At 53.2% G+C, this 25,890-nt stretch overlaps 1 protein-coding gene across 6 annotated transcripts in view; it reads right to left on the reverse strand.

The window, feature by feature from the left end:
• Baiap2 (BAR/IMD domain containing adaptor protein 2) overlaps nucleotides 1-17,731 on the reverse strand; it is a 65,435-nt gene extending 47,704 nt beyond the window's left edge. For 4 of the 6 annotated variants that reach the window (XM_021176672.3, XM_021176675.3, XM_021176674.3 and 1 more), the window contains exons 1-3: nucleotides 17,516-17,729; nucleotides 3,578-3,653; nucleotides 531-617 (exon numbers count right to left, since the gene is read on the reverse strand). In XM_021176672.3, the coding sequence (XP_021032331.1) occupies nucleotides 531-617; nucleotides 3,578-3,653; nucleotides 17,516-17,569 (217 nt within the window). In that variant the 5' untranslated portion in view covers nucleotides 17,570-17,729. Of the gene's footprint in view, nucleotides 1-530; nucleotides 618-3,577; nucleotides 3,654-17,515 lie in introns of all 6 variants that reach the window. The other 2 variants (XM_021176676.3, XM_021176677.3) reach the window with 1 other exon arrangement.
• Between the last annotated feature and the right edge of the window lie 8,159 nt (nucleotides 17,732-25,890).

Consider the following 25,890-nt stretch of genomic DNA (forward strand, 5'->3'; position numbering starts at 1 on the left):
CAGAGGAGCCCATGTAAAACACAGGCGGCATAAGAATAAAGACCACTTGGAAAGTCTACGTTCCAGCGTCTCCTAAGTGTCCTGTATTATGAAGAGTGTGTGTGTGTGTGTGTGTGTGTGTGTGTGTGTGTGTGCGCGCGCGTAGAGCGTACTTGTTTTCATGCCAGGAATAACTCAGTATGTTAGTGATCACTTTAGTCCAACTTTCACATAGGCCCTTTATATCTGCCACTTAAGTGTAGGTCCCAATGTCCTTAAATGTGGCTTTGCCTGTGTCTGTTTGTGCCCAGCCATGCTCTTCAAGAGAGACAGCCCACTAGGGTGAGCTCCAAGCAGTAGCCCAAGGTTGCACGGTATCTTCCACTTTCAATACAGAGTGCCCCTAACCAGCTCTACCATTTTAAAACTACTTTTCTTATTTAACAGATAAAGCTTGGTCTTCATTCCAACACCCAGCACTCCAGACCAGCCTGGGTATAGCCAACAATTCTGGGGGGTCTCTAGGTCCTCTTCCCAGGCAAGGGTCTTACCAAGTTCCTTAGAGCCCTGGCTCTCGCTGGCCAGCTCCCCCATTTTTACCAGAGCATCGAAATAGCCTTTGGCAGCGAAGGTGACACCTGAGGGGAGAGGAGAGAATAGTTACTTTCTGCACAGAAACCCAGGAAAGCTCTACTGCCCACAAGGATGGCAGTGGAGCCTACCCCCCACCTAGGCCTGGACAAGCTCAAGGAGTGCTCCAGCTTCATCACCTCTGTGGACACCACTGTTTCTTGTTGATAATCTTATTCCACTGCTATCACGAGGGTTCCTTTTACTTGTGAGAACACAGTGTACTGTGCAGGTCCAGAGCTATTCAAGTCAAACTGCAGAGCGTGGCGCCCTGTCATGTGCTGTTCAACGAGGGGGAGGGAGTGCAGCTTTAAGTGTACTACACCAAACAAAGCGCCTACAGACCCTGGGCAGGATCAAGGCAGACCTGAAAGGCAGGAGGCCACTGCTTTATCCAAAGATTCCAAGCCAAAAGAGTCCGTGTCTTCAGTCTCAGAATAGGCCCTAGCCAGGAGCAGGTGCCACTGTCCAAAGCAGGCTAAAGGTATTATATCCCCATTGCAGTAGCTAGAGGGGCTTTTGGGTATCAGAGGCACAGGTGTGCTGGGTGTAGAAGGCTCAGCACCTGCCTCTTCCTCCCACCAGCCCGGTGGCTGCTGCTGACAGAATGAGCATACAGCCACCAGGTTCTTGGAGTACCTGGCACACTCCTTCATCAGAGGAAGGCCCCACCTACCTATCCTTCAGACTGCCAAACAAAGAGACAGAAGAGGCAGCCTGATCTGGAGAACAGGGCCATGGGAAGCAGCCACCAGTGGTGCCACTACACGCTCTAATTTGTTTTCTACAGAACTCCGTCAGAGGCTTGTAAGCAGGCACTCTATCAAAGTTTATATGGTTTTCAATTAAGTGCACACAATTTGTTCTATGGTACAAGACCATGTCCTGGGGGACTGAGGAGTTTCTGCTGTGTAGGAGGGTAGGTTTCTTAAAACACACGAAAGTAAAAAACCACAGGAACCCAAGTTGGGCACTTGGAGGCTGAAGGCTGAGGTAGTGCGGGGAGCCTTCGAGGCTAAGGTAGCCCAGACAATCAGAGAAAACAGGAAGAGGAAACAACCATCCAGCCTGTCCACACAGCCTGGACAGCCATGTGAGAACACAAGGGAGAGCCGGAAGGGTCTGGAAGGAAATCTGTGCCTGAGCATCAAGGAGCTGGCAGGGAACATCAAAGAGGAGCAGACTGCGAGTCGGTGAGACCACACCTCAGATTCAGGCCACCGGGACACAGAAGTCTACTGAGGGAAGAGAGCCACACCAAGGTGGAGGCTCCTAATGGTTAGGTCGCCAAGCACCCACACAGAATGGTTTTGAAAGGGGACATCACTGGTGTGGAGTGTGTCAGCCTCTTTCCTACTTTTCATAGCTATCCAAGACTTCCAATTTCACCAGTCCTGAGAATCAGACCAGAGACAGCTGGTTTCATTCAGGACCCAGAAAGGTCTTTACTGGGAGAACTGGAGCATCATGGGGGGGATAGCAGGGTGGCTTAGGGGACAGGACAGAGACTCATTGTTGGTCTCCACACTACACTTCTGCTTCCTGGGGCTTCTTCCAGGAGACAACCAGACAGAAAAGCTGAGGGCAAGCCAGGCATCAGAGCAGGGGACCAAGGGCTGGTTGTGGTTGTAAATGTTAGTAATCTTGAGAGGCTGAGGCAGGAGGATAGCAGAGTATGAAGCCAATCTGAGCTAAACAGTACGATTACCTCAAAACCACCCCACAAGCAAAATAAATGACAAAGCAGGAGAGGAGCAGATGCCTCCTCCCCCGGCAGAGCCCCTTCCAGCGCTAGTGGGGCCACAGCTGCTCATGGCTGCACTCAGCTTCTACATGGGTGCTGGGGATTAGAACCCAGGTCCTCATGCTTGAGTGGCAAGCATGTGACTGAGCCATCTCCTCAGCCGCACATGGCCACTTCTTTTGTGTTTGTGTGTCCCTATGGGTATGGAGGAGTGTGCATTGCTGTGTACATGGGGAAGAGAGAGGAAAATGTCAGGTGTCTTGTTCTGTCACTATTTGTCTCAGTCCCTTGAGACAAGGGCCCACATGGAACCTAGAGCTTGCTAGTTTTTCAGCCCAGGCTGGCTGGCTGGCAAGTCCCTCCTTTGCTATGCACACCTTGCTATGGTTACAGGTATATATGGCTGCATCTGGGACTTGTTGGAAAGCTAGGAAATCGTGCTCCTGTGGTAAGCACCTTACCAGTAGACTGAGCTACTACTTCCCCAGCCCTTGCGACCACTTCTTTAAGCAACTTGAGAACTCACAGCCTGGGGATCGGATGGCATGAAGACCCTCTAAGTTGGCTTCTTCCACAAAGGAGATGGTAATTCCTAGGGGACAGAATCTGAACTGATCTCTGGGATCCCACAGGACTCTAGGGGCTATGCTACTGAGCCCAGTGCTGTAGAGAAGGGTAGGGCAGTGGCCCTGGGAGAGCCAAGAGGAGCCCTCCAACATCCTCCTTATGTCTCACATAATCAGGAGGCCAGCCCTCAGGGCTTTGGCTCAGTGCTGTGAGTTCCAATAGACCAGGCCCATGGGATAGTCTCCTCCCACATCTCACCTCAGTGACCTCTGGGATTATTCAGGAGATTGTTGCCATGGTCCTACTACAGGGTCAGGTGTGCTCGGAGCAGTCATCAACAGAATAGACTAGGGTACCTGAGAGGACTGGAGGCCACTTGGTATTTCTGTGGTAAAGTCCCCACTAGCACCAACCCAATCCTTTACTTAGCATGAAATTTCAAAGAATAGACATATCAACACCCTTGTCTCTAAGCAGCCTGCACTGAGACCAGCCTGTATGGTAAGGGCCTGTGGTCACAGTAAGTGCAGGGTCACACTCTGAGCATGGGGGTGCACACACACTCTACTCCTCTCATCCAGATGAGGCCTAGTAGCTTCTCCCCAGGCAGTAATTGGCTGGAAGAAAGCTCATCTGTGAGCCAGGGGCGAACTATACCTGCCAGTGCTTTCTCATAGTTCTTGCCCATGGCGATAAAGTTGCGGAGGCTGGGGTTGAACTGCTCCATGATGGTCTGGAAAAGAACAGAGAAAGCAGTGTCACCTCACCACCATCCATCCATAGCTGGGATCCAGGGCTCAGCCTGGATGGGGTCAGGAACACTGCCCACCTCCCCAAGTTGAAGCCCCAGCTCTGCCTGCTGTGAGCACTGCACCCAGGCGTGGACAGGAGCCTTCTGTAGAGGGCTGTCTGCACAGCAACAAGGGTCCTCGAAGGGCCGCATGGCACAGGCAGCACTCACAGCCATGGCTTCTGAGGCACCAGGCTGGCGGGGCTGAGTCAGCCGTAGGAGGCCACCCGTCGGCCACATACAAATGCTCAGCGACGCCCCCCACACCACCACCCTAACTCAACACACCAATTACCAACATCAGCTCTGATTACAGCAGTGCACAGCCTGATTTACAAATACCATGCTATGAACAATCCAACAGGCTCCGGATCTGTTTACACGACGGACTGCAGTCCCTGTGCCAATATCGGCAGTTCTTATACTCAAGAAATTAGATTTTCACTGCGAAGGCCAAATAAATGTTTTAATTACATGGCATAAAAACAGGCACACACAAACAGCAGCCAAATGAGAATGCTACCAGCAGAATACCCACAGACTGTCAACAGCCTACGCCAGTCAGGGGAGACCCCAGAAGGAACTTTGAAAGAAAACCTGACCAAACTACATCCTAAGCCACAGGGGACGGTGCCGTACAAGGAGCCCAACTCTTTGAGGATGACAGAAATGGAAGCCACCAGGCTCTATACCAACTCTGTCCAACTGGTGGCCTCATTGCCAATATAACAGATAAGAGGGACATTTAAGGGCACCAGGGCCAGTGTCCACAATGGGGCTTGGCTCTGAAAAACCCACGGGTGGATACATTCTATTTTGGCCTGCCCTTAAGTATGGCAGCATACCTTCAGCACGAGACATGAAGACCCTCCCTCATTCCTGGGAATGAAGACTCCAGCTCTAAGCTACCACCCACTCATCCCTTTCACATGTGGGCCTGGCTTGCTGACCCATCACTCCACAAAGGTTCCCAGAACACAGGAACCTCACACAGCAACACTTCTCAGCCAAATCTACAGGGCTGGGGGCACTGTCTTCCTGGTTATCTCTTCATGTTAGCCCAGAGACCACACATGGAAGGAACACTCAGCAACCAACCAATCTCCAGGTCCCATTCCACAGCCAGCAACTAGGGAGGGGAGGCAGAAAGGCTCCAACAAAGCTGGAGACAGGAGGGCAGGAAGGACCAGTTGTTGTGACTAAAAACGGAGGCAGGTAGGCCAGAGCAGTGTAAATGCTCCCGGCCAACCAAGCTGCCCTGAAGGGGCACCAGGAGCAAACAGGAGAGGAAGTGAGTGTAGTAATGTCCCTCAGACAGGATAGGAAGCTGGGAGGGAACGTCTGAGTAGAACCAAGCTGGAAGCATTAAAAAGGCCCCAGGCTGTAGAGACTCCAGTCAAGGGTCAAACAGGAAGTTGAGAGGAACCTCCCTGCTGTTCAACCCTCTGATTATGAAGGGAAAGGAAGGAGGCTCCCGTCAGGACCCAATTCCTTTGTCTGTATACCAGGCAGTGTCTGAGGACAGTTGGGACCTGCCTGGAGAGACAGGAGAGGCAGGCACAGAGGACAGGAAATTGAGGTGGATGTATATTGTGTTAGGGAATCTATCTGAACTGTGCAATCCAAAGAGTACCTGGGAAGCAGATGGGGTGTTACATGGCAAAATGCTGAAGAAACTGAGTCTAGGAGTAGACCCACGAGTTTGGCTCTAGGAATGCCCCTGAGGATCCTGGGAGGAAAAGGAGGCTTAGCTCAGATCAGTCCTCTGAGCTTTGTTAACATCCTGAATGACAGGAGAATATGCCAGAAACCACTCAAGGCCAAGTGAGACAGACCGCTGAGGCACCTGCCATGCCTCCTGTGACGCAGAGGGCAGCTGTGAGGTTTCACTTCCTCAATGCGGTTGAGCTCATACAGGAGGAATGCAAGAGGGAGTTAGCTGGGCAATGTGGGTGTTGAAGTGCCAGCCAGGACACCTAGGCATGGCCACAGCCTCCACCTGCTCAAGAGCAGCCAGTCAGCTAGGGATGTACTGGCTCTGCTGTCTTGGTCTGGAGGCAGTGGCAGCAGCGTAAATGCCATTGGGCTGACACTCTGAGGGAGGCCTCTCCTGGCCATAGAGGACCAGTTTCTTTCCAGGTCTGCATAGAGACAACTGCCCTGGCTGGAAAAGTGGGCCTGCTCTGAAGGAGGCTTATTTCCAGGCTCCTGGCCAGTGTCCTGACTTTTCTTTGGGTCACTTGGCTTCCAGCTACCTTATAAAGAAATCCAGTGGCTCACAAAGTGGGGTGTGTGTGCATACAGGTGTACCCCCACATCTGCTTATGTCGAGATCTCTGAGCTCAGTCCATCTCATTATTCTAGGGTTCATTTAGAAGCCATTCTGACATAGTAAGCCATGCTGCCTGGCTCTTCCTGCCCCACTTCACCCAGCCCCTCCTGAGTGAGTACACTCCCTGCCCACCAGCTCTAGACTGGCTCCTCATAAGAGAACAAGCTCGTGCCTGGAGCCGTGTGAGGAAGGTGCTAAGCAGAAGCAGTCAGCTGGAAGGGTTTTCTGACCAGGGAAGGGATGCCTTCCTTATCAACACCAAGGAGTACCAAGGAGAAAAGCAGAAGCTGCAGTTTTGACCTTGCAAAAATAAACAAGCTGGGTGCTAACGGCACTCGAGAGGCAGAGCAGGCCAGCTCTAAGTTCAAGGCCAGAGTTTCAGGGCAACCAGGGCTACACAAAGAAACCCTGTCTCAAAAAACAAAACAAAACAAAACAAAACAAAAAAAACCCTTAAAACAAAAGATAAAGACCAGAACAAAAGAGAAAAGTCAAGACAAGACAAGACAAACTCAAGATTCAGAGGAGGAACTGAAGAAGGAGCCTCCCCATCCCTGAAACCTAAAGCCAGCTCTCCATGCTGAGAGCTTCATGGTCATCAGAGGGCACTCTCAAGCCTAGGGGCAACTGAGGCCATCTCTCCTGCTTGGACAGAATCCTACTCAATGAGCAAGCCTCACACTTCCTTCAAAACCCAGGCCTGTGACCCGCCTGCCCCAAATGCACTGTGACTGTGGGGTGGTTCTTGGGTGGCTTTTCTGGATCAGGAACTATATTTAGAACCAGAATTCTTTTACTTATTCACCTGCTCATTCAGTATTTATTAAAGATACCTTCCACATGCCACTAAGGGGTGCCTGCAAACACAGGAGACTATTCTATGGGACACGTCCCAAAAGGGCTGAGGCTTCGGGAAACTCATGGAGAGATCAGCAGAGCTCAAGCCAAGTTTACTGTAGCATTTCTGCCAGGACGTCACAAGCAGGGTGTCCTGCAGCTCACCCCTGCCCTCTTTTAAAGACAAGACCACATTATGTAGCCCTAGCTGGCCTGGAACTTTCTATACAGACCAGGTTGTCCTGGAATTCACAGAGTTCCACGTGCTTCTGCCTCTTGAGTGCTAGATTAAAGGTGTGTCCCACTACCCTGAGCTCAGGCCCAATTCTGTGGCTTCACCCCTGCAGCCAGGACTCACTAGAAAAGAAAAGCAGACATCAGCTTTGCAGCCCAAGCAGTGCCTAGGTAAGAGGGAGCCCCACAGCATCTTGTAGCTCCAGTGCAGGCTGCTTTGCAGGATACCCAGCAAGACTTGCCTAGGATGTCATGTATGAAGGGAATAAGATCAATTCCAGGTATTATGTGAGCGTAGAAGCCTGCCTGAAGGAGGTGGAGCCTGAGCTGTGCCTTGCTTGGTTAGAGTAAAAAAGGTAGGAATGTGTGTGCATTCTTTTAGATAAAAAGAGGCATGGGTTTCTGGAAGGAAATGGGTTTTGGGGTAAAAAGGGAAGAGTGAAGGGGACAGGAGTCTCGGACACAAGAGCCAGGGTAGCCTGAGCAACCACCCTCCATGCCTCATTTCTGCAGTGTGCCCCTGCCCAAGGCTGTGGCCAAACCCTCTCTGTTCTGGGCAGAAGAGAAAGCAACAGACTGAGTGAGAATACTCCTGGCACACAGGCTTTAGCCCAGGGCCTCCTTAGCAGCCCGTGGAAGGCTCTGAAGCATGTGCAGCATCAGAAAACCTATGTCTCTCTGTGAAGCAGGAAGAGAAACCGGGACTGTTCCAGAACAGAGGACTAGACTCCTAGCTTCTGAGGGAGTGGTAGGTTCTACCAGACCCACAAGGCCAGCTTCACTCCACTAGGGAGGTAGGCAGGTAATAGAAGAGATGGACAGACTCCAGTCTTCCAGGAGCTGGAAGAGGAACCCAGATGCCACACAATGGGCTCCAGCAGAATCTGAGCACTGGCCTCACCCCAACCCCCCAATGTGGTAGTTCTAGTTTCTCAGCTCTGATAGCTCCCCTGGAGAAGCTGCCAAAATTAAGAAAGAGACTCTGTGTCTTTGGCAGGGTGCCTGGATATGATAGTCATGGTGGCCTCCCATCAGGAAGAGCCAAAAGAAATGGCCTCCTTCCTATAACCCCAGCTGTCCCCCACCCCACAGCCAGCATTAGAAGCACCAGAAATGACTATCTGAGATTGCAGCAAATACCGCTGACAGTGACAGGCACACACACACACACACACACAAACACTGAGCCTGCTTTTGCTGGCCTTACACCCTGTGAAGGATTGGTGAGTCTTCACAGAAGCTAAGCTCACAGGGTACAGAGGCGAGCACAGCTGCCCCCAAGTTACCTGACATTGGAACCCCTCTTCCCAGACTGTTTCCGGAGTCTCTAAAGGTTTCCGGCACTCTAAATCTGACCTCCTGCACAAGGTCCCCAAAGGCAAAAGCCACACCAGGGTCTTACACCCAGCCTAGTCCCTACACCAAGAAATCCTTGGTCAGCATGTGCTGTAAAGGCTAGTCCAGTGGTCTCCAGGAAATCCAGAAACCGGGTCCGAACCATCTGCCCTGTGTGGCAGCCACCCCCACAGGAACTGGTCAACACCCATTATTCCAGAAGCCTGGACATGAAACCAGTTTAACTATGTCTTTCCTGCCTGTGACAGGAATGTCCCGCTCATCCCAACCTCCACAAAAGCACAGCTTCCCAACAGACAGGCCCCACAGCTGGTTACCATGGTTTGGGTCACAGATCTTCTTCTTGGGTAGTTGGGTGGTTAGTGCAGGGAGAGGCACATTCAAACTGTTACTCAACAAACTCCATTTTTTTTTTTAAAGACAGGGTCTTTCTATGTAGCTCTGGTTGTCCTTGACCTTGCTATATAGACTAGGCTGGCCTTGAACTCACAGAGATCCTCCTGCCACTGTCTCCCAAGGTGTGCACCACCATGCCTGATTCCTGGATCAAAATTCTTGATTGGGTGCGGTATGATATCACAGCGTGACACCATGGGGACCCAATGACATAAGCTGAAGACTGTAATTTGCTTAAATTAGAAGGAACAAGAAATACAATTAGCCTAGAAAGACAGGTCACCATGATAGAGACAGACAGCCCTCAGGATGTCCCTCCCGCCAACTGTGGGGCAGATGATGACCTGGCCGCATGAGCTGAGCCTCTAGTCACCATGGTCTAAATTTGAATAGTCTTTACAGAGGTCAAGAAGGTTAAACAAGGTCACTAGTGAGGGAGGGCTCTAGTCAGTCTGACTAGTGTCTTTATAGAAAGAGACCACAACACAGATACACAGAAGGATGGCCAAGTGAAGAAACACCAGAGCCCAAGGCTAGTCTGAAGCCCAGCTCAGTTTCCTATCAGCAAATGCCCGTCGATGTGGTACTTCATTCACCACACCGACGCTCCCTCATAAAGCACGCATGCACTCAGGACCCTCAGCTGTGCCTAGGTAAGCAGCAAGAAGCCATCCAAGTCCACAGACAGCCAAGTTGAGGCTCTCATGGCCAACCTGCTCCTCACAACACATAGTAGTCCAGTCTTAACCACCTGGGCCTCTCCTGAAGCAGGGCTGGGATGCAGGCTACTGGTCTGACCACAGCCCAAGGCTCCCAACACCTCTCAACCCTACCCAACTTGTCATCCAAGTCCAAGATTCCCAGTCCCAGGGCAGGATGGGTCTACCATGAATGAAGATGGACAGCACGCCTCACCTACCTGAGATGGTCGCTGTCAAGTAGAGACAGGCTCTGTAAGCCTCTATAAAAGACAAAGAGGGGTGCAGTGTGCAGAGGGACCCAGGTTTGGTCCATTTCAGGCACCTCTGCCTCCAGCTCCCTTCTCCCTGCAGTGTAAAAACCCAGTAGGTATGCAGCAATGCACTGGCTCTGTTAGGAGCAGGCTCTACCCTGGCCTGGCAAGGGTCCAATAAGACCAAGGCTCCTGTGGATGGGGCACCTTCCTACCATCCCGTCTCATCCCATGGTCAAGGGCACGCTTCTTCCACCGCAGACTTGCTGCCATGCTTTCCAATGTCCACACTTCTTTGTGCTATCATAAGCAGTGGCTGGGGCATGTGTGGATCATCAGACACAATCCTCTTTGGTGACTTTCCCTTGCCATGACTGTATACTTCAGTCTACAAACTATTGGATCATGAAGAGGATGAGGAGGCCTGGCTGCTGGCTAAAAAACAGAAAGTGGCAGCAACAAAAATGGGAGTGCAGGCACTGTGGAAGCTTGAAAGACAATCCCAGAGATACCCTCAAAGTGTTTTATCAATACCCCTAATGTTCAGGGGCAAGTGTTGGGGACCCTCGGAGGCTGACATCCCTGAACTAAAATGCAGCTCAGAAGGAAGTGATTTCCAAATGTAGATAACATCTGTGGAAATCCTAACATTTAAAAAGAAATCTGGGGCTGGCGAGATAGTTCAGCGGGTAAGAGCATTGACTGCTCTTTCAGAGGTCCGGAGTTCAAATCCCAGCAACCACATGGTGGCTCACAACCACCTGTAATGAGATCTGATGCCCTCTTCTGGTGCATCTGAAGACAGCAACAGTGTACTTATCTATAATAATAAATAATTCTTTTTTAAAAATCTGATATTTATACCCCATCTGGCTTTTTGAGACAGGATCTCACTCTGTAACCTGCCTGACTTGGGACTCAACTATGTATTCCTGGACTGGCCTTTTAAGGATTGGCCTCAAAGGAATTCTGCCTCAGCCCCAAAAGCTGGGATTATAGGCATGAACCACTGTGTCCAGCTCTCCTATCCCATTCCCTAGCACTGCATAGAACACTGGAGTCTTGAGCACGCTAGGATAATGCTCTATCACCAAGTTCTACATTCAAGAACAGCTGCGGTGGTGGCCCATGCCTGGGGAGGCAGAGGCAGGTGGGTCTCTATGACCTCCAAGTGAGTTTTGTCTACACAGAGAGTTCCAGGCCAACCAGAACTATTTATAGTGAGACCCTGTCTCAAAACAGATGCGCGTGCGCGCGCCCACACACACACACACACACACACACACACACACACACACACACCTGCAGCAAGTATGAAATCACAATCCCAAGTCAGAAGGAAAACTTTCTCACTTCCACTTGGGTCTCTTGGTCTCTTGCATCTGGGCCTGAGGTATTCTGTATAGAACTTCTTCCACCAGAGGGAACAGGATCTTGAGCTAGCACATCAAAACTGCCTTCACCAGGCCCTGGGGTATCGCAGTGTTCATGCCACAGCCCAGGTTACACAGCTTAGGGTAAGTGGGGAAAGGGCCAGCTTTCAACTGGTGCCTGTGTCCAAGGACCAGACACCAGACATTTCTTTATGGCAGCCCACTCTGGAGTAGGCAGAAAAGGTCCTGGCAAGGGCTGTAAAGTAGGAAACAGTTGAGGGAGCCGGGTGTCAACCTCCCCACCCCCCCACCCCCCCCACTACAGCAGGCAGAAAGGGGTTCCTGTCAATGTTGGCAGCAGCTCAGCTGCAAGAGGCCTGCACAGACACGAAGCTCGGGCCTGCCCAAGGTTCTCAAGGTGACTCCTTGGAAACCAACAGCTAACGTCCCACCTTTCACCCTCTCCATGCCACCCTGGCCACTCTTCTCCCTTCTCATTCCCTGCTTTCTAATCTCTCTGGCAAGGGACCAGGCTCAGAGACTCCAGGACCCAGCAGGACAAAGCTCTTGCGGCTAACATTTTGACCTGATTGCCAGCCACACAACTGGGTCAGCACCTCCAGGGAAACAGAACATGCTGGGCCAAGGCTCCTCAGGCCAAGAGCTGAACAGCAGCCCCTGAGTGTGGGCAGATGGCAACTCCAATGTCACCTCTTCAGAACCAAGAAATGAAACTCACCCAGTTCCAACTACTGCTGGGTTCCTATCAGAGTCTGGCCACTGTTCCAGGCCCTGAGAATACATCAGAGAGATAAGTCACCCTGGTCACAGGGTCAAATGGGTCCTAAGTTATTGAGCCTGGACCTTGGGAGTGCATGGTATGTGTGGGAAGGATCTGATGAGCAGTTCATACTGTCTGGGGCAGTCTCCCTCTGGACCTGTAGTCTGAAGTTTTCTAGGATACAGTTCAGGGGTGCAGCTGTGCCCCTCGACCTCCCTGCCGCCCCAGGCTGAGGCTCCTCAAGTCATCACGCAGCTGTACTTGCACAATGAGGCTAGGGATGACTCAGAGAAGGGGGTGGCAGGGGGTTGGAGGAAGGTGGCAATGTGGTCCACGCCTGTCAGTAATTATTCCAGGCACAGGCTGGAATCACAACACAGCACTGTGGAACAGCTAAATTAGGTAAGCTGACAGTTGCCCTGAGCACAGGCCTTTCAGGGAGTGCAGCTTCTCTACCTTGAGGCCTCGAGAGAGCTCTAAGCCAGGACAGGAAGGCAGCATGGGAGGTCCTGGCGAGGATCACCAGGAACTGAGACAAAGCACAAGGCACCTGCCCTAGTCAGCAGCAATCAACTGTCCAAGTGTCCACATGATGACAGCCTCAGGCAACACTAGTCCAGAATATTTAGCAAAGAGGGAACTATGAGGGGCTAAGCAAAGACACTCCCTCTGCTCCTGCAGTGACACCTAGCTGTCCTGAGTAGGCCTCACAGTCGCTCATCTGTGAGAAGATGGGCCACACCTTAGGCTCCCTGTGGCTTGCCTCTCCCAGCTCCTATTAAGAAGCTAAACTGTCCCTTGCAAGATCCTCTTGCCTATGTCAAAGGGCAGAGTGCAGACCTCAGGGGCTGGCCCTTCAGAAGTTGCAACCCAAAAACATAACAGCAGCAAGACTACAGCTCCCAGCAGCATCCATCCACCACCCTCCTGCTGACAAAAATTGGGAGTAGCAGCAGCCTTCACTGTGACCTCAAGGCTGGCCAGTCATTGTGTACAGTAAGCCAATCTCTCCAATAAAGATATACACTCCAAGAAAGTCCCACCACACAGCAGGCAAAGGCAAGCACTCTTTCAAACTAGCCTGGACACAATGATGCCATGCCCTACAGCCCCAGGTGCCCCTGGAACATCAAGGTCATTAACAACCACTAACAAACACTACCTCATGCAACAGTGCACTGGACACCAGGCACTTCATAAGTCAACAGACTTGATGACCTAGAGGACATGGCCTGGAGACATGGGCTGTAGAGCTGGTCAACTCAGAGGTCAGCATGAGAAAAAAGCTGCCTTTTGTTGCCCTGGCTGCTCTACAAAGAGACAAGATCTGAACTGCAATCCCTAAGATGCTGGTGGTAGACAAGGGCAGGTAACCTATGAAGTGCATGCTCAAAAGACAGGCATGGGCAGGTTAGTGGTGGTGAATGCCTTTAATCCCAGCATTTGGGAGGTAGAGGCAGGCGGATTTCTGAGTTCCGGGCCAGCCTGGTCTACAGAGTGAGTTCCAGGACAGCCAGGGCTACACAGAGAAACCCTGTCTCAAAAAACAAAATAAAACAAACAAACAAACAAAAATGACAGGCACGGGCAGTCCGCTCAGTGAGAGCAGACTCAGCCTCTCTACTGATAGGCCTGCCCTGGAAGTACCTATAATACAAAAGGAGGACACACACACATGGAGGACACACACACAAAAGGTGGCTACATAGCATTGTAGCCTCTCTCCTCTCAGCAGGCATGCCCTGCCAATTGGTGCCTGTGAGAAACCCTACTTCACTGTAGATACCCTTCTTAAAATAAGAGACAAGTACCACTTTGGTCTGAGCAGAGAGGTCATAGTCCCATGCTTCCAAAGTTCCCCCAAATCATCCTTCTAAGGAAGTGAAAGGGATGTAGGAGTGGTGGTGGACTCCTTTCTCCAGACTTGTGTTTAGCACAACGGCTCCTGGACGCTTTTGGTACCTGCACTTTCATTAGATGGCTACAGCTTTCTGCCAACAGCCATAGTGTGAGGAACATGACCAGACAGCTGCTGGTAACAATCTCAACCACTCTGCCCCCAGGCCCTGGAACCACAAACACCTTCTACCAGCTTTCCCATCAGGAGGAATGCTAGCACTACTATTCTTGAAGAAGTGATTGTTACCCTCAATGGGTTATAGGGTTACCCAGAAGTCAGGGCTCCTCGTGAACTATAATCCTTGAGAAACCACGAAGCTCAGTCAGGCATAAAGATGCATGCCTATTCATTCTAGCACTTGGAAGGTGGAGGCAGGAGAATCAAGAGTTCAAGGTCATTTTCAGCTACATAGTGAGGTTGAGGCAGGTCTAGTCTACCTGAAACCCTGTCAGAAAACTGACAACAACAATCTTACTTGGGCTGGTGAGATGGTTCACCAGGTAAGGGTGCTTGCCACTAAGCTGACAGCCAGAGTTCAACCTAGAACCCATGCAGAGGAGCACACTCACAGTTGTCCTCTAATCACTCTGTGGGAGCTGTGGCATGTGTGCCCCCCCCCCCACAAGCACACGCACAAGCACACACACAAGCACACAAATAAACTTTTGAGAAAAAAAAAGGCCAATCATTTACTCCTAGCACTAGGGAGGCAGAGGCAGGCAGAGCTCTGTGATTTTGTGGCCAGCCTAGTCTATATCATGAGTTCCAGGACTGTCAGGGATAAGTAATGAGATCCTATCTTCAAAACAGCAACAAATTAGCTAACTTGACCTTTTCTCATCCCACCAGGGTCTCATGAGCTACTAAAGCCACCATGTTTACTCAGAGGGATCCAAGAGAGCACTGAGGCTTTGGGCTGACTTCATTCTAAAGACCACACTCTTTCACCTGTGGCAGTAGACCCTGCCTCCAGTAATCTATGCCCAACCCAGGTGCTACCTAGGGTGAACACTAGTCGGTCTCTACTCTCTGTTGTCTGTGCATGGAGGAAGGGGCCTTCCTTGCCTGAAGCTCCCCTTCTCTGAAGGGCCCAAAGGCCTATGGATGAGCTCCTGGTGAACGTCATGAAGCCGCCCTGTTTTTCTTCCCTTCATCTTCCATGAAATTCCCCGAGGACACAGCTCTCAAGGGAACCGAGCCATCAGGAAAGAGGTCAAAGTCTGCATTCTTCCAGGAGGAAAATCAAAACTGTACATTGTATTCTTGAATTCTTAATCAGGAGGGCCAAGGACAAGCATCCTTCTTTGCCAAGGCAAACACCACTCAAGAACTGCAGCTGAAGTGATGCAAGGGCCAAAGCAAACAGCAGAGCCTGCATGGCGGGTGACACTGAGCAGAGCCACGTCCCGGCCTTCTCAGGAGGTACTGCCAGCATATCTGCAAGCACCAACCAGCATAGGAAGAGCCCCTAGTAGAGAGTCAGTTACTCCATGTCCCAGAGAAGACAGCATGGCAGACTGGCTGGACCGGCCTGGAACTGCACACGTGTGACTCTGGCTCTTCTCTGATTGTGCCTCTGTGTGGGCTGGATATCTCCCTAGCCCACATGCCAAAGCTGCCCAACCTGTACTAGCACCACCATACACCATACACCTCAGTGACAAAATAGAAAATGAGAACAGAGCACAGGAGTCAATGACTCCGTGGCTAGGCCTCAGTGGATACAAAAGCCACCTGCCTACACTGCAAGAAAGCCCTTCAGACATCTACACCCGACCTGTGTCCAACACCTCAAAAGCTCAAAAGATCTCATCACCTCATGTTCACATGGAAGGTGCACCAACCACTGCCCCAAACACCAGACATCCCATAGTGATTCCATTCTAAGCTCCCAGCCTGCTAGCCCTCAACCAGTGCTATGATCCAGATCTTCTGGATCCAGATTCTCTGACACTGCAACAGCTCTGACTGGACATCCAGATGAATTACAGCAGCATGTGAGTGAAGCCTGAAGCCGTTATGTGCAGGCTGACTGCCCGGGCATGAGTTTTACTAAGGAGAACCATGGGACTCTCCAAAGCAAAGCTACTCCTCATACCCTACGTGATTCTCACCATGGAAGTTCCTCTTTAATGATTTCAGTAAAGAAGCAAGAAAAACAGACTGTGACCAGTATTTCTTTTCCCATTCCCCTGCAGTACAAAGCAAACTGTAATGGAACTAATGACTAATAATTTAATAAACCTCCCTCTCCCGACAGCATCCGCAGACCAACAAGAGGGAAACACATACCATGGAGTCTACAGATAATAAACATAAAAACCAAAAGGCTGTTCTCAATCTTGTTTGCCGGCAGCTTGAACATGGTTTTAGAGCTCCTTCAGCCCCTACACCCACCTTCAGGATTCCTCCAGACCCATGTAACTACAACTCTAAAGCCTTTATTAAATGATGAATTAAAGTATAATCTGCCCCCGGGAACTCCAGCTGAAACCTAAGCAGCCACCCTGGAGGCTTCCATCTGCTGTAGGCAACAGAGCAAGCACAGCTATGAGGGTTTCACAGGCCATTGCCTAGAAAGGCACAATCATGGTTGGTTCATACAATCAGAAACTGTTGCTCTTGAGCAGAGCACAATCCCATTTAGCCATGAACCAGCAACTCCATGTGAAAACCTAGTGGCTGGTGGAAAGCCTTTCACTCACCCTTCAGACAGTTTTGAAATAAAGCACAGCTTTGTAAAGAGGACTGCCATGCACAGGGCAGGGCAGGAATTTCTCTCTTGAAAAAAAAATGTCACTGAGAACTGCAGTGGACCTGATGCCAACAGGGAGCCCCAGGCTGTGTTGTTGGGGGTGAGGGGCCAGGGCTGTGAGAACCCATGGTGAAGAAATAGGAAATGGCCCGTCCATCTGTACCCAAAGCATGGACATAACATGACACCAGGGGGCTTGCTTGCACAAGGCTCTGCAGTTCTTCCATGAGAAACTGTCATTTCACAGATTAGTATGTGAATGCGACTCTTAACACATATCAGAAGCAAAAGCAGGCGCGTCAGCCTCCTACACAATTAGTCTTCTCCCTCTGCGGTTACATAAGATGATGGATTATCTGTCCACCCATCCAACCTGCCCGCGCTCGACCTCCCACTTTGGGCCACGTCCATTAACACTCGTAAAGGAGTTGTGGAAAGGGAAAGCCTGTTGAAGAGAAAGTGCCCAGAGGCTGGCATAACAGCACCTAGAAGAGCCCCACGGTGCCACCGCGCCAAGCAAGCGCAGGGCGACCGCCCGCGGCAGCCTGCAACCTCCACGCCGCCCCCGCTCCTTGTTCCCCTCACTCCGGGATGCAGCGGACCAGGCCAGATCGCAGAGCAGCCCAGGCCCTGCACGTCTCAGTCCCTCCGGACGCCAGGACAGACAGGCGTACTGAGGGAGCACGCGGGGGCTGAGCGGCGCCGTCGGGGTGGGGGCGTCCACTCGTGCTCCGGGACGGCGCGGGCCGCGGCGGGCGTAAGGACCCTGGGCGGGCGCGGCCACCTGTGACCAACGGAAGATCGGTCCACCACACCCGCAGTCCGGGAGCCGGTGCCCTGCTCGGGCCTGAAGACCTAGGGGCGACTCGGAGCCGCGCTGGAAACTCACCTTGTAGACATTTTCCGTAAGCCGGTGCATCTCCTCCGAGCGTGAAAGCGACATGGTCCTGGGTCCCGGCTACACCACAGACCAGAGCAGGGGCACGGGTGGCGGTGAGGAAAGCGACAACTGCAGCAACAGGAAAAGGCGCGCAGACCAGGACCACAGAGCGCGGCGCCCGGCGGCCGCTGCTTTTATAGCCGCTGAAGGCCCCACCCCACAAAAACCCCGCCTCCGGGCCCCGCCCCCGCCGCGCCCGGATCACCGCCCCCGGCTGTCCGCCCCCGCCCAGCCCAGCCGCTGCTAAGCAACCGCCAGGCCCGCTCCTGCGCCGTCCTTCCTATTGGTAGATTTCGGAGGCGGGGGCGAAGGGCGGAGCTAGAGGAGGGACTCGGAGGCCTGCTGCGAGCGGCGATTGGCCGGCCGCTGGGAGGCGGAGGCGCGGCGCGCGCTGAAGCCCTGGAGCTGCCTGAGGGGGTCGGAGCGACAGCCGGGCTGGGGGCGGAAAGCGGGGGCGGGGTGGCGCAGGAAGAGCTAGCGCGGGGTGTGGGCGGTGCGGGTGGCACCGGCGCGAGCGCGCGTGGAGGCGGCACTCGGGAGGCAGCGATCCGGGCTGCAGGCCCTCAAGGGTCCCTCAGGAGTGCGCGACAGGGGCCGGTGGCTCCCGCGCTATTGCAGGTGAGTCGGCGAGGCGTGCGTCGACCCTGGACGGTCTTCCGGAAGGGAGGAAACCCGGAGCCGGAGTAGGTGGAGACGGAGGAAGGTGCTGAACTCTAGAGGGAGAACCCTGAGCCCTGGAGGCAGGATCGGGACAGGGTGGGCCCTGGGGCGGGTGCTTGTGGTGGACAGGTGCTGAACGGAGGGTGGCGGCCGACAGTTGGGTCTAGGATTCCGGGAAGAGGACCCAAGAGAGGAGCGGGGGAGACGTGGAGAGAATTCCAGGGGGCGGTTCGGTAGGGAATTGGGGCGGGGGCGGGAGTTGGGTGGATAGCTCCGGGGGAGGAGCCTCTCAGCACAGCTTGGAATTGCCCAGTAGCTGATGGTTTAGGGAAGGGTAAGGCTTGGCTGAGAAAACTGACCAGGTTGGCACACGGGGTTCCAACGCGGTTCCCTTTGGAGAAATATTTACATCAATTAGACGAACAGAGAGGAATTATTTGCTTTACATTGTAAAACACCAGAGCTGAATGTTTCCTTTTAATTAAACATAACACTCCAGCATCCATTTCCTGGACAGCTGGTTACACCACTCCAACAACCCAGAGGACACAAATCCACGGCGCGGCTGTCAAGCCTCAGACAGCAGGGGACTCAGACGGCCCCTAGTCACTTTGCTACATGTGTAAGGAGAAGGAATTCGGCCCACTGTCCTGTTTCCTTGTCTATGTCACTTCAATGTACTGTGTATCTGTCTGTTTTCTTGGGTTCTTCTTGTGACAGAAAGCCAGCTTAAACTAACTGGCCGTCAAATAAGGACCTGTCAATTACTGTTCACTGCGACTGGTTGGTCACAGCTGCCCCCCCCCATCTTGCTTCCTAGTCCATTTAGACCAGCATGGTATGGTGCCTACTCAAGCACACATTGATCCCCTCACTGATCGGAAAGCCAGCAGGAAGCTGTGCACTGGGGTAGAAGCAGCTCCTCCGTGCTTGCCCCAGGCCAAGGCCATGGAGGAGAACTAGAGGTGGGGGCTGGCAGCAAACGCTTGGGGTCTGTCTGAAAAAGGGCAGAGAAGCTCCCCCAAGAAAAGTTCCCATGGCTTGGGCCACTCCCCCTTCCACAACATCCCAAGGCTCTTTCCTGGGCCTGCCTACCCATAGTCACCCCATTTCTGTGCCACGTGGGTGGTGGACTCAGGTCTGTCCATGTCCCAGGCCGGAGGCTGGCCAGCTGCAGCAGAAGCCCACAGTGGGAAGAGGGTGTCAGGACACCTGAGTGACAATGTCTCAAACCTGCCTACAGCTCAGAGCTCTGTGACAATGGCTGTCATGACAGGACTTGCTCGGGTTGGAAGGGGACAGGAGAGAGACAGGAGTTGTGTTCCCTCCAGCTCTTTATTGGGGCTGACCATAGCCTGAGTCCAGACTTCAGCACGGAAGCCTTTTTGACCCAGGAAGCAGCTCCTTTAATAGTAGGGGGCACCAATGGTCAGAGGTCAGGTTGCTGAGTGGGTGGGCACACTATAAGCGGCATGATCACAGATCAGCAAGACTCTGGCTTCAAGTGGATTAGGGGGCCACTCTTTCCCTGACTCCTTTTCATCCAAAGCCTGTTACAAACTTCATCATATTCCTCTTCCCGTTACACTGGTGTCTGAGGAATCTGCTTACTTTCCTAAAAGTTCAGTAAGCTGGTAGCTAGGAAATAGTGGCCCGTGTGTGAGCTTGCACCCCCTTCACAATAGGAAGCTATTGTCAAGGTGGAACCATTGTCATTGGCTCCTCCTGAATCTTCCCAGGAGGAAAGGTGATAAGTGTCACCCAGGGTGATGACTGACAGTCAACACACCTCCCAGACCTTCCGATATACCCCCCCCCCCCGCTCGTCTTATACTGTGCCAAGGTGGGAGTGGGGCTCACTGGTTCTGGTTCCGGGGTGGAGGGGAGCAGGTCTCAGTGAATGAGCAGCTCTGGGAGAAGTCACTGGAAGCAGAGACAGACCATTGTCCATATGCTGCTGGCCTTCCCACTCAGTCCTCCCTGAGTGGCAATCTGCAGCCACCCCAGCCATAAACCCATGTGTCCACTTCCCTGAGCCCAGCCTCACTTTCTCCAAAGGCACACAGCTGAGCGCAGGCCCAGGGCAGGCACCGCCTCTGATCCCCAACGCTGTAGGTCATGGTTCAGGGTGGGCAGCTCTGGAGACGGGCTGGGGGTGGGGAGCAGCAGTGTGTATGTCTCCGCAAGCTTATTTTTAGTTGTGTTATATAAGTGGCTTCATCTCGGCGTCATGTAGGAAGGGGGGGGGTCTCAGATTTAATTACAGGATGACAGCCGTGCATTTCAAGCAAGCTGTTCTCCTGGCAAGGCAGGCTCACGGATTGGGAGCCTGTGCTCAGCAGAGGCTGCCCTTCGAGAAGTGACCCCCCCTCCCCAGAAGACTGTCACCCCAGCTTCACCTCCATCCTCAGCCACTTCGCTGAGCTTGCCTGAGGTGGATAGGCATTTGTCTAAGGTCTCCAGAGGTGGTGGGAGCCTGTTAAGGGAACTCTCTCCATCCCCAGCCCAGCCCAGCGCAGCCCAGCCCAGCCCCACCTGGCAGCTTTTCTTTCCTCCTAGGGAAGGCTCTCCCAACCAGAGCTCTCCTGTTTTCATTCCTGGCTGGAAGCTTCTGTAATAGGTAACCAGGAAGTCGTAGAGTAGGAGAGGCAGAAAAGCAGGAGCTCGGACTCCTCTGGGGCTTCGGGAAAAGCCTTTTTCCCTCCACACCCTTGTTGCTCATGCTGCAGGATCTGCGCCTGGGCCAGGCCTGAGGGCAGAAGTGTTCTTGTATGTGGGGGGGGCATCGCTCTGGTTTCAGGACAGTCTTTTTTTTTTTTTGGTTTTTCGAGACAGGGTTTCTCTGTATAGCCCTGGCTGTCCTGGAACTCACTTTGTAGACCAGGCTGGCCTCGAACTCAGAAATCCGCCTGCCTCTGCCTCCCGAGTGCTGGGATTAAAGGCGTGCACCACCACGCCCGGCTGCAGGACAGTCTTAATGGCTGGCCATTGTGGTGGCTAGAACTTTAGATGGAAGTCTTACTCCTACCAGCAGGAAGCCCATTTCAGCTGCCAACAGCCACCTGGTCTTGTCTGGCCCTCGGGGCATAGCCTGCCACCGTGGAAGGGACAGGTTGAGACCTGACTGTGACAGGCTCGGGGTGCAATGTGGGGAGAGGGCCCAGGCTTAAGGAGTCCATTCTGTTACCAGTCAGCTCGAAGGGGCGGGGCAGACACGGCTGTGGCTCCTGGGCAGGTCCCTAGTCGCCTAGAGCCCCCCCAAAGCTGAGATCAGGGTTCTGTGAGGTGTTGAGAGGAGTCAGGGGAGGAGGAGTCATATGGAGGACTCACCATGCTTTAGCAGCTGGTACTACCTGAGCAGAGTGCCTGCCCTCTCATCTCTCCAGTCCTCCCTCCCAAGCCCGACAGTACAGTAGACCCCTCCTCCCCCACCAGATTGCTCCACATGCTGCCATGTCCCCATCATGGCTGAGGGCAGAGGCACAGAGGAGCCTGGAGACAGGAAGACTGAAGGTCCCCTGGAGTCCCTCTGGATCCTGCACAGAAAGAGGACACTAGGTGAAATCTGGAGACCCCTGAGTGAACTGTGGACTTAAGTTAATGATCTGTCAGCTCTGGCTCCTGAACTGTGGTAAATGCATCACTAAGAAGACAACAGGCTAACAGCTGGGGCTGGGTGGGCTCAGGGGAAGACTTAGGATATCAAGACCCTGGGCTTTGATTCCCGGGACCACTTCAAAGAGGAGAAAGAGAAGGATGTGGAGTATCTTTGCTCTGATGAGGAAATGTGGAGCAAAGGAGCTTGCGGGCCCCGGGCTGCAGGTCAGAGGGTGCTGGGAGCTGGCCCTGCATAGCTGGGCCAGTGCTGCTGCCTGCTAGAGCTGAGGTCTAGCGAGCTGTTCCTCTCTCCTGCTGTCCCAGATGTGGGTACTTCCTTCCGCTCCTCCCCCCAGACTGCACCTCAGGTTTACTCTTAACCTGACGTGGTTCGGAGCTAGCTTCTCCATAGCCGCCATCACGTGGGTCCTACTTGCTGCTGTGGGGGAACAGATCAGCCCTGCTCACCTGACCATTTCTGGTTCTGGCATCTTCTGTTCCCTCTCAAACATACAGTGTGGCAGAAAGGAAAGGTGGTCACTCTCTTGGCGGGGTACCCTTCCTGGTGTGCTCGCTCGGCGGGAGAATGAAGTGTGAACACAGTCTTGTGGCTTTCCAGAGTGTTTCCCGGCCCCGCCTCTGTCTTCTCAGCCACTGGGCCTACAAAGTTTCATTCCCAGCTGTGGCTTCCCACCCTCTAGGCAGGCCCAGGAAGTCAGAGCCATTCTGTTGAGGTGTGGGAGATGTGACCTCCCCACGCGGCCCTGACGCCCCGCTGTAGAGGGTTAGCCTCCCCAGCAGCCATCCCCCTTATGTAATCTGCACATCACACAGGCGTGACTCCAGGTGCCTGTGGGAGGTAGCGCGGGGGTGAGCTCAGGGGCGCAAACAAGCCTCCAAGTTTCCTTGGGTGCCTCTCCTCTTGTTACATTTCAGCGTCATCCTGCGTCTGCCAGCTCGGTCACCCACTTGCCTATTAGAATATATTAACTGACAATGCAGACTTAAATAACTTGGGCAGGTGACAGGCTGCAGTGGGGGGCCCTCTGCACAGAACCCTTCTGCAGCAGGCCAAGTGAGTTCAGAGGACAATGGGCGGACTGAGACAGGACGATGGGCAGGGAGGGGCGGGGTGCAGCCTGCACAACGCCAAACTTAAAGTGATAAGATCCGGTGCCCTTGGCAACAAGGAAAGCCCACCCCACGGCAGGCACACCCATGACTCTCTGTACGCACCAGCTCGTAGGGTTGTGCCTTAAGTGAATAAGAGAACTGAACAGAGGCATCTGTCATCAGAGCATGACCGGTCTGTGGTGACAGCTCTGGCAGCAGCAGCAGCCTAGGCACAGGCAGTCCAGCCTGTGCCCACTCGCTCTGCAGAGTGCCCTCCATGGGCCAGAGTGGTCACTCAGTTTCCCAGGGGAGAGACAAAATCCAAACCTTGCTTCCTGCTCACTGGCTCATTGCGGGTGCTTTTCTGTCCCCTTCGCTCTCTTATTGCTCTGCCTCTTCACTTAAGTTGTCTTAAAGGTGTCTAAAGGCGTTTTCAGGTTGCGGCAGAGGAAATAGTTTTTCAGACTCTGGAGTCAAAAGACACCCAGCCCCGAGCCCTGGTGTGTTCCACCAGGTCCTTCCCCACCACACCCCCATCTCCAGCTGGTCCTGCCAGAGTGAGAAGCCCAGACATGTACATACTGCTCCACATGCTCACAGATGGCTTCCCTGCTCGGGGCTGACTGCTGCTAATTTAGGCTGCTGGAGGCTCCGTGTGCGCTCTCTCTCTTTTTTTAATTCCATGTTTATTTAAAGCCAGATTTTGAAATCTTGTCTTCAACTCTGAAATCTGAAATCATCTTGCTGCGGATCTTGCCCCCCACCCCCAACACGGCGCAAAGTTTAGGGAGGCTTGAACGACTGGCCAGGGTCTCCTTACAGCAGTCCTGTTGTGTCAGCCCAGAGCACAGGAGGTCCCTGGGACATGCCTGGTGTTTCCATGTAAACAGGGGGAAGCTGTGTGGAACATCTGATTAGAGTCTCCCCTGTTTCCTGGTGCTGCAGAAGGGGCAGACTGGCTCATCGCGCCCACAGTCCTACAACGGGACCTAGTGTGGCCCAGGTATCTAGGACCCCAGTGCCAATCCCCCAACTGGCTCTTGGATTTTCAGAGCTCCTCTTAACCCATAAAAGCCACATACAGTGTCTTCCTGCTCTCTGGGGAATCAAGTCCACCTAGAAGGGACTTCCTGGCTAGGGCTTGTTGGTGTGTTGACACAACACTGGGCTGCCCTCAGGCAGACAGTGCCTGTGTCACGGAGCACACAGTGGGACTCTGTCCCCTCACAGTGGGACCCAGAAGACTCCCTGGCATGTGAGTGCTCCAGAGGCACCAGGACTGCACCCCATTGCACGACAACTACCATCTGCCCTTCTGCCCTTCCACAGCTCCCCTGGGGTGTGGGGAAGGGCTTTGGTGAGGAATGATCTTGAGGGAACTGGTCAAGAGCTGAGGTATAGCCAGTTCCAGGAGGAATGCCTGCACCTGGAAGGAAGCAGCAGGACTGCCTAAGGCACCGGCCGGATTCCCACACCAGCCTCTGCCTCTTCCCCACCAGGCCGAGAAAAGGAAGGGTGCCGCTTCCACCCAGAGCCACCTGCAAGGCCTGCCAGGCAGGGCCTTTCTAACATGGAGAGCGTGAAGAAGAGCTGGGACAGTGAGCCTGGCACGTCTGGTCAGATGGGAAGATGACTGTGAGGAAAACTGGTGGAGTGCTAAGTTTGGGAATGTCATTTCTCCAGCAGGCTCACTTCTCTCAAGGTTGAGAGACAGAGATGTTTGTAGAGTAGTGTAGGAAACTAGCTGTCCCCCACCCCAGCCCCCGTCCCTGCCTGGAAACCATGACTCTAAAAGAATATGCGAGACATTTCACCCCCTATCCAACCAAAGGTCGGCTGTACAACCTTTCCAAATGTCACTCCAACCACTGCTGGCAGAACCCCAGAGATGCCAAAGCACCTTGGTTCTGCTGTCGACTCTCACCCCAAGCTGCAGGGGGGTTTTGTTTGTTTTGGTTTTTGTCTTTTTTGTTTTTCTGCAGGAGCTAACGAAATTCTTTGTGCACAGCCTGAGGAGTTGGCTTTCTGAGCCTTAGAGCTGGTGGTGTGGGACTCTGGTGTTTTTCCTGCCTTCCTGGGCTCCAAGACGTCCCAAGGAGAAAACCCCATGCTCAGGTTTCCAGGCCAGACACTTAGGCAGGACAGTTCCAGGACACTAGGATTAAGCGGTGGTACCTGGCAGTTTCCTCAGACAGGTCGGGGCACTGCATCCACTGCTGCTGTTAACCAGGGAGCAGATGGCGCAGAGCCGGTCCAGCGCCTGGCTCCTGGGGGTCCAGCTTGGCTGCCTTTTCCTAGGCCCCCCTGAGGCCTTGGCTCTTACAATAGACTGCCACTTCTGAGACCCTTGCCTAGCAGAAGAGTCCCTGAGTCTGGCTTCATCTTTCTGAGGGTTCCCTTCACTGCCCCCTGGTGGCACGTCCAAGAAAGAAGCCCTGCCAACTGGGCAGGTGAGGGTGGCTGGCGGAAGTAGAGGTGCGCACAGCAGGAGGCGAAGGGCCAGCAGGGGAGTGCAGGGTTGTGTGGTTTGTGAGACCAGGCTGTACCTAGGAAGGGAGTAACGCAGCAATAGCACGTCCTGTCTGCCCAGGAAAGAGAAAACTCCTCCCTTCAGGTAAAGGAGACAGAGGAAGCCGGCAGCTGCCTGGAGAGGGGACATGGGGGCAGCTCGTGCACCTATGAGGCCGGTGCTCCTGGGAAATACTGCTTCATGATGTCTTCATAGCACCCAGCGACATCTGCCTACCAACTTCAAAGTCTTTTTTGTTTTTCTTTTTCCTCTGGGTATTTTGTTGTTGCTGTTTTGGATTTTGTTGGGTTGGTTTGTTCCTCTTGTTTTTTTGGGTTTTTTTAGAGGCTCTCATGTAGCCCAAACTGGCCTCAAACTTATGGTGTAGTTGAACTTCTTCATCCTCCTGTTGCTAGGAGCGGGGAGTTCTGGGCTTGAAAGTTTG

The sequence above is a fragment of the Mus caroli genome, unplaced genomic scaffold (genome assembly GCF_978045245.1).
Source record: "Mus caroli unplaced genomic scaffold, Mus_caroli_1 scaffold_13, whole genome shotgun sequence".
Taxonomy (NCBI): Eukaryota; Metazoa; Chordata; class Mammalia; order Rodentia; family Muridae; genus Mus; species Mus caroli.